The following is an 8,448-nucleotide window of genomic DNA, read 5'->3' on the forward strand; positions in this document are numbered from 1 at the left end:
CTGTTGCAGCAAGAGCTGCTCCTTCTGCGACAGCACATATTTGCCTGAGGCGCAGATGGCACTCTTGCCACGACGCGGCTGCTGCTGCAGCAAGCGGCGAGCAGGACAATCTGCAGCACAGAATGTGTAGCACCCTACACTGAACGGGGGCCTGCAAAGGGCTCCTCGCTGCTGCAGCAGATGCTCGAGCGACAACAGCAAATGCTGTAGAAGCAGCAGATGCTGTAGCAGCAGCAGGAGCAGATGCTCCATTTGGTTTGGTTCTCTTCTTTCGGTTCGTTGAAAGACTCAAACGAAGTTTAAGTTGTAAAATGCACACCGGCAGCGAACGCTGAAGTAGCAGCAGGCAGGAGCAGCAACTGCTGCTGGTGCTGCTGCTGCAACGTAAGGGCAGACGTTTGCCGCCGGCTCAAACGAGACTAGGGCCTTCTGTTTCTGCTTCTGCAGCAGAACCAGCAGCAGCAGCAGGTGCTGAAGCTGGGGCCACAGCAGCAAGCGAATCGGATGTTCCCACCCCACCGCTCGGCTGCGGCTCCTCCTGCTGCTGCGGCTGCTGTTGGGGCTGCTCCTGCTGCTCATGATGAAGCGGCTGCTGCAACTCCTGCGGCAACGCTCCTGGCTGCTGTTGTTGCTGCTGCTGTGCTGATTCGTCTTCGGGTCTGAGGACCTGCTGACAGTCGGCGTGTTGCAACAGCAGCAGTTGCTGCTGCAACAACTGTTGCTGCAGCAGCTGTTGCTGCAATAGCTGCTGCTGCAACTGTTCTGTGAGCTGCTGCTGTTGCTGTTGCGGGCCCTCTTTAATTGGCAACAGCGGTAGCCCTCGGCCGCCCGCTGCCTGCTGCTGCAGGAGCAAACCTGACTCATGCAGCGGCAAAGGGAAACATTGCAGCTGCTCTTGCTGCGCAGCAGCGGCAGCAGCTGCTGCTGCTGCCGCTGCTGTATCCCTCACACCAGCTTCGGTCTGGGGTGGCTGCTGCTGCCTCGCACAAGAAGCCAGGAGCAGCTCATGCTGCAACAACAGCCTTTGCTGCTGCCGCAGCAACGCCTCGCTGTTGCTGGGGTCTTCTGTTGCGTCCCCGCTGCTGCTGCTGCTGCTGTTGGTTTCCACCAGCTGCTGTGCCCCCAGCAGCAACGGCTGGCTAGGCAGCACGGGGGCAGCAGCAGCAGATCCTGGTACTCCTGCTACTGCTGCTGGGTCGAGGAGCTGCTGCTGTTGTTGCTGCTGCTGCTGCATCTCCGCCTCTCGCTTCAGCTGGAGCAGCATCTGCTGCTGCACGCCAACATCCGGCAGCAGCAGCAGCTTCGGGTCAACATAATCTGGAAATGCAGCAGTTGTATTTGCTGCGGCGGCAGCAGCAGCGGCTGCTGCAGCTGCCTCCGAATGGGCAGCCAGCTGCAGCATTTGCTGCTGCTGCTGTTGCTGTTGTTGTTGCAGACAGAACTCTTCTGCTCTTCTTTGGGCGTCTTCATGGCCGTACTTCCTAACACTAAATCTCCTAACGACCTGCAGCAGCCAAACCCACAAAACGCACGGCTGCCGTTGCTTCTGCTACCACTGCTAATTCTGCTGCTGCTGCTTATTCGCTGCAATGGTTCTTGCTCCTGCTGCTGCACCTGTTTGCCTGTGGCTTTGTCCGTAACGACGCCCCGCCAGCAGCCACGTGTTGACTCAAAGACAACTCCCTTCACTCCGCTGTGCAGCCGCTGCGGCTGCTGCTGCCTACAAGTTGCACCAGCAGCAGCAGCGGCTGATGCTGCAAGGTCAGAATCCGCACGCAGAAGGGCCCCACACTGCTGCTGCTGGGCCGCCAGCTCGGATTCTGAACCGGTTGCAGCTGCTGCAACACAGTCGAGCAGCAGCAAATGCAGCAAATGCAGCAGAAAAGCGTCATGCAAACCACTGCAAGAGCGATAGCGACAATTGCAGCCCAAACCCTAAACAGTTTTATATAAAAAATACATGAATATAAATACACTAATGTGAATATAAATATAACTAATGTATGCTGTTTAAATTAATATAGAGGGGTGGAGGGTTTAAAAGTATTTATTAGGGTTTAAAAGGGTATAGTGTTTAGCTCACTACTAAGGATTTGCTTGCCAAGGGTTTCTGCCAAAGCCTTCGCCAGCAGATAGCCAAATTCCTCCACACTAAACCCTCGACAGAATTCGCGGCCTGCAGGCAAGCCCTACACCCTCCTAAACCCTAAACCCTCGTAAACCCTAAACCCTTATGTATACATCCGCCTAAATTCCCCTGCAACCCTGAAAACCCCAAACCTCAACTCCCCCAAAACGTTAATGCTCTTGAAAAAAACAACCCTAAACCCTAGCATCAAAACTCGCCAGCCCTAAACCCTCATAAGTACTTGCAAACCCTCCTATACCCTAATTACCCATAATCAGCAGGGAAAGAGAATAATACAACTGCTAGCAAGACAACCAACACACAAGGACCCTGATTGACCGCACCAAATCCTCAGAAACCCTCGCTAACAACAATCGCATGCCCTCACATACACTAAACCCTCAGCCCTAAGCACTAACCTGTCTCCGAATCTTTCCAGCGGACAGTCCACTCGGAAGAGCTGCCCGCCTCTCGAAAAGAGACTCCATGAATGCTGCTAACATGTTTAAGGGGATCAGCGTCAGCAGCAGCTGCTGCTGCAGTTGCTGCTGCTGCTGCTTCTGTTGCGGCTTCAATGGCCCACTGCGGAATGCTATTGCTACTGCTACTGCTACTGCTGCTGCTGCTGCTGCCTTGCTGCTCCTGCTGCACTGCAGCAGCAGCCGCTGCCAATGCTGCTGCTCGCTGTTCCAGCCACAGCGCTGCTGCTGAAGAACAACAAATGGGAGGTATCTCTCCTGTCTCGTTGCTGCCGACGTCATGCTGTTTCTGCTGCTGCTGATCTGCTGCAGCAAATGCTGCTGTATGCCCTGTGCTGCCGCTGGTGCTGGGCTGCTGCCGCCGCATGCGTTTTGCTCCGCGCCCCCTTTGGCTTCTACCGGCGTTGCCGCGCTTCGCTGCTGGTCCTGCTGTTGCAGCTACAGCAAATCCATTACTGCTGCTGCTGCTACTGCAGGGGCGTCTGCAGCGGCGCACAGCAGCAGCGAGCTCCCCAACGGCATTTGCTGCTGCTTCCGCGTGTCTTGCTGCAACATTTGCAGATGCTGCTGCTTCTCTGGCCGATGCTGCTGCTGCTTGAGTTTGCTGCAGCAGATTCAAAGACTCCTGCTGCAGCAGCAGCCGCACGTCTGTCCCCAACAAGTGGGGTCCCAGCGGCCCCATAGCAGCAGCTGCAGCAGCAGCTGCTGCTGCTGCTGTGTCAACGCCAGGCTGTCCTACAGCGCCTCCTGCTGCTGCACCAAAAACAGAAGGGTCAATCCCTGCTGCTGCAGCGACAGGATCTGCTGCTGCTGCTGCAGCTGCTGCGGCAAATGCCGCATCTGCCGTGGTTGCTGGTGCTGCGAGGTCCCCGTCTCCTACTGGAAAATCGACACGATGCATTGCTGCTGCTGTTGCTGGGGCTTCAGTCGCTGCTCCTCCTGCTGTTTCTGCATCTGCTGCATTTGCTGCAGCTGTAGCGCTGCTGCTCTCTGCTGCTGCTGTTGTCAGCGTCTCAGCAGCAGCAACGGTTGACGCTGCTGCATCCGTATCCCCCTGGACGCTGCTGCTGCTAGTGCTGCTAGTGCTACTTGCGCTACTCGGGCTACTGTTGCTGCCGCTGCTGCTGGTGTTGCTGCTACTGCTGCTGCTGCTGTCGGCAGCAGCGGGGGCAGGAGCAGGAGCTGCAGTAGCAGCGCCTGCTTCTGTTGCAGGCGGAGACGTAAGATGGTCTTCAGCAGCAAGAGCATCAACACAGGCTGCGGCTGCTGCACCAGGTGTGCTAGGGGGCCCCGCCCCAGCAGCAGCCTCAACGGTTATGGTCCTCGTGCCGCTGCTACTACTGCTGCTATCCGCTGCAGCACATGAGCAGCACGAAGTCGGCGTGCAGCTCGCAGTTGTGGTTTGGTCTCCATCTGGTGGTGCTGCTGCTGCTGCTGAACGGGGAAGCCAAGGAGGCGAAACCGCAGCAGCAAGTGCAGCAGCAGGTTCTGCTGATGTTGCTGCTTCTTCTTCCGCCGTGTCCTTTCCTACAGAAACCAAGTGCTGCGGCTGCTGCAGCAAGAGCTGCTGCTGCAGCAGCGTGTCCACTTGGGACATCTCTTCAACTCTGCTGCTCTTACCACTACTGCCTCTGCCACGGGTTGCGCTGTTGCTGCAGAGGCCGCAGCCGTGCCGTTGCCGTTGCTGTTGCTGTTGTTTCTAATGGTGCTGCTGCACCTGTCTCAGCAAAAGGAAACGTTGTAGCGGCTCAGATTATGCGCCTGTTGCTGCTGGTGGCTGCAACAAGGGCACCTTCACGGCGCATCATCTCTATGCAGCAGCTGCTGCTGCCGTGCTGCTCCTCCTCCTCCTGCTCACGTGCTGCTGCGGAGGCGGCGGCCCCTGCTAATGCTGCGGCGGCCCAAAAAACCCGTCTCCTCAAGCAATTTAAGACCAACCGCCAGTGGGTACTTAGATTCAAAGGCTGCCAAAGAAGCAGAAAAGTTTGCTGCAGCTGAAACCCGAGGCACGGTGCCTCAGGTCTGCTACTACAGCAGCTGCTGCTGCCGCTGCTGCTGCAGTTTTCGAATCGGCCTGCTCCTGTTGATGCTGCAGCGAAGGGCAGGTGCAGAAGTAATCAAGCAGAACGCCTGGGAAGCAACAAGAGGTAGATTTCCTGCTGCTGTTGCTGCAGCTGCTGCTGAAGGCCGTTTCGGGCTGGCGTTGCTGCTGCGCTGCAGCAGCTCCTTCGGGCCTCTTCTGTGTGCTACAGAGTCCAAAATAAATTCGTGCAGCGAATTATTGCGAGCAAAAACAACAAAAAGAAGGAAAAAGAAGAAATGGCAGCAGCAGCGTCTGGTGTTTGGCTGCTGCTGCCAAGCAAGCGAGGAGTCTGGGGCCCCCACGGATTGTATTACAACGGAGGATGGCGCAGGGCAACCCTTTGCTCTTAAAAGGCTTTTTTTTTATGTTTTCTGTAATTCAAACAATCATTTAATCAATTTATTAAAAAACTAAGCGCCATTCCCTTGCTACTTCCTACGCTGCTCCCACGGACGAGCTGCGTGGGGCCACCCGACGCAGAGGTGAGAGAGGCTTGCTACGGTACACGATACACCGCAATTTGCAGCAAGTTCAACATTGTGTGCATAGATTAATTAGTTTCATTAGTATATATCCTTCTTTGTATAGATAAATCCTAACTTCCTGGCCCCTCAACGATACCTCTGTACAAGCATTGCGGGTTTTGTTATGTCGTATGAATTAGTATTCCTTTACACCCAATTGCGTGTGTAGCGCTCAGTAGCTGTACTGTGCTCTTCGGTAATAAAAGTTAATCATTAAACATGAGTAAATATTAGGATATAGTTTACTTCATACTGCTTTGTTTACCTTCTTCACCTCCTCTCGGTGGGGGCAAGGGCAGAGCAGCGCTGTGCCTTTGTGTGGAGAAGCAGCAACAGCAAACACAAGAGACAGATCGTGTCTGCTGCGCTGCGGCACAACCCTTTTGCTGCAGCCTCAGCTGCTTTGAGGCAGCATAGAGGGCCCCGCATGCCTGCAGCAGACAGACGAGGGGCCCCTAGTCGTTTGCTGCAATGTGCGTGCTGCAGCACCGCATCAACAGAGAGTCTAAACAGCAACAGCTTAAACCCTAAACCCTACCAGCAGCAGCAACAACCTAAACGCAGGCAGATAGAGCTTCGTCAATGCTGCAAGGGATGCATGCATAGATCTTCTATAGTGAGGCATCGATTTTCTGCTCTAGCTGGGCAAACAAGAACTTCCGCCCCAGGCAGGCAAGCCGCGAGGGTCTAGGGTTTAGGCTTTACTGGTTATCCAAGGTGAAAAGCCTTATGAAAACATATCCAAAAGCCTCTGCGTGCACGCATGCATGCAACTAGGACTGAGAATATTGAATACTAAATAAACAATAAAAGCAAAAATCATAATAATGGTTACTTCTGCTTAGAAGAGTTTTACACTTAGCACCTTTAGAATATTAGATGTACAAATCAAGCAAAACTTTTGCTGCCTATTTGTTCTTTTTTGTTGTGTTGTATTTGTTTGTTTGTCTCTACAACTGGCGTTTTATGATAAATAAAACAATTCCTTCTACTAAGAATCAATTTAAATAAAACAATTTCTTCTAATAATAAAACAGTTGCTTTAAATAATGACAATTATAAAGAGCAACTCTGTTTAGTTCTTCAATTAAAAGGCTTTTAAAACTCGTCAACTTAAAACAAGAGAAAGGCAGCGGCTCTCCTTTTCCCACCCCTCCCTTTGCTGCCCGCCGTGATTAATAATATTAGTAGTAATCATATCATTATTATTAATATTAATAAAATTATTGTTGTTATTGTGCTGCAATTGTAATAATATAGTGCAGGTCATCGCCTACGGGCCAGCTGCTGTTGCTGCTGCTGCTGCTAGACGTCCTCGAGGAAAGACTGCAGGGCGTCTGCTTTGTCGCTTGCTGCTGCTGCTGCTGCCTCACTCCATCGTGCTTCCTGATCTACTTCCTGCGTACCCGAAACACCCTGTAGCAGCCGCAGCGCGGAGCTTCCTGCTGCTGTGGATGGGATTGCATCCGTAGTAGTTTCTGCTCCTGTTCCTGTTGTTTCTGCGGCTGTGTAATCACCTGCTTGTGGGTCTGCTGCTAAACACTCTAGCGAACGCTCGCCACAAAAGGCCTCTGCTGCTGCTGCTGCTCCTGCCGCTGTGGAGGCAGCGGGAGCCTCGGCCCGAGCAGCAGCAGCAGCAGCAGCAGCAGGTGAAGCCGCTGCTGCAGGATTTGCTGCTGCTTCTTTCCTTCCAATCTGCAACAATTCGTGGAGATCTTCCAAAGACAGCCGCTGCAGAAGCAGAACGCACACCACCGCAGCAACCTTGCAGGAGGAGGTGGTGGTGCTGCTGCAGCTGCCGGTGCTGCTGCAGCTGCCGGTGCTGCTGCAGCTGCCGGTGCTGCTGCAGCTGCCGGTGCTGCTGCAGCATCAGCTACAGCAGCTGCAGTGGAAGCGCTGCAGCAGAAGGGTCTAATATTTGTATGGAGCGCTTTGGATTCATAAGAAAGACAATATGGCTCAAAGCGAGTTGCGTAGGGGTGAGGGTTTATGCTTGAATCTTAAGTGATATGCTGAGGGCTAAATTTAGGGTTTAGGGTTTACAAGAAATGCAAAAACACTTTACGGGAGATTACGCAATGGGTTAGGATTGTTTTTGGATCAGAAGGCTTCGGATGTATGGAGAAAGAATACTGCTAGTCAATTATTCTCTAGGGTTTAGGGTTTGGGGTTTGGAATACCTCGCAAAGAAGGGCTTCGCTGGGGGTTTTCGAGGCGATGCGTGTTTTGTGCAGCTGAGCGATTCGTTGTTCAACACTATCCTTGACAATGAACCTGTAACTCGCAAACCCCAAACCAAACCCTAAATCCTAAACCCTAATTTCACACTGCAGGCTGCTGGTACGAGGAAGTCAGCAGCAGTGGTGCTAGACTTGTATTGGTTTGGGCGGAGGTTTAAGGGTTTAGAGGATTTAGGGTTTAGAGGCACAATAACAGATTTTAAAGGGGGATGATTTACTGCATGACACGATCCTGCTCGGTTTGGCTGTTAGAGACAACGGGTTATGCGTAAATCCTAAATTGGGGTTTACAGTTTAGGATCTAGGGTCTTGTTACCTCCATACGTGGGTTTGTTTGGTTTGGGAAAACCTATAAACCCTTCCAATTGCCTGTTTTTCTTCTGCTGTGTTCAGCGGGTATTCAACAAATACAACGTGATTTGCTGCCGTAAGATTAAGGCCTCTTCCTCCCTTGCGAAGGCAACACAGCAGCACCTGCGGACTGCCGCTGCTGCTGCTGCAGAATGCCTTAATTGCTGCAGCTTCTTGTTGAGACCCATAGTAACACAAACTATTTATCCTCAGGGCTAGTAGGGAGCTGCGCAGCAGCAGCAGCACCTCCCGCCACTCGGAGTACACCAGAACCTTCTCCCCCGTCCCCTGCTGCTGGTGCTGCTGTAGCTGGTGCTGTTGTTGCCGTTCGTTCGGTGGGGCTTCCTCCTTCTGGTATTTTTCCTCTGGTTTTTCCGGTCCCTGTTGCTTCTGCTGTTGTTGTTGTTGCTCCTGCTGCGCTTCGGGAATATGCCTTCTTTTGGCCGCAATTCCTGCAGCTTCCTCGTCTGCTGCTGCTGCTGGTCGTTTGTTTCCTGATGTATAGGCAGTTGGCGAATTGGGTGACCCTCTGACAATCTCCACTATCTTATTCAAAACTGCAGCAAACTTAGCAGAATGTAGATCGAAGGGCGTCGACGTCTTTGCCTGCTGCACACAGTAGAGACGTATATATATATATATA

The 8,448-nt window shown here is 52.9% G+C and overlaps 2 protein-coding genes across 2 annotated transcripts; both read right to left on the reverse strand.

Moving 5' to 3' along the window:
* Positions 1-409: 409 nt before the first annotated feature.
* On the reverse strand, positions 410-4,204 carry EMWEY_00020080 (hypothetical protein, conserved; the record flags this gene model as incomplete). The annotated part of the gene is made up of 4 exons (XM_013480326.1): positions 410-1,504; positions 1,615-1,838; positions 2,084-2,176; positions 2,548-4,204. The coding sequence occupies 4 exons, from the start codon at positions 4,202-4,204 to the stop codon at positions 410-412; spliced, it is 3,069 nt and encodes a 1,022-aa protein (XP_013335780.1).
* A 2,315-nt stretch (positions 4,205-6,519) lies between these two features.
* Positions 6,520-7,993, reverse strand: EMWEY_00020090 (hypothetical protein, conserved; the record flags this gene model as incomplete). Its single annotated transcript, XM_013480327.1, has 3 exons — positions 6,520-6,945; positions 7,395-7,488; positions 7,929-7,993. 3 exons carry the CDS (start codon positions 7,991-7,993, stop codon positions 6,520-6,522), a joined length of 585 nt encoding a protein of 194 aa, XP_013335781.1.
* Between the last annotated feature and the right edge of the window lie 455 nt (positions 7,994-8,448).

Source organism: Eimeria maxima, genomic scaffold (genome assembly GCF_000499605.1).
Source record: "Eimeria maxima Weybridge genomic scaffold, Emw_scaff181, whole genome shotgun sequence".
NCBI classification, from domain to species: Eukaryota; Apicomplexa; class Conoidasida; order Eucoccidiorida; family Eimeriidae; genus Eimeria; species Eimeria maxima.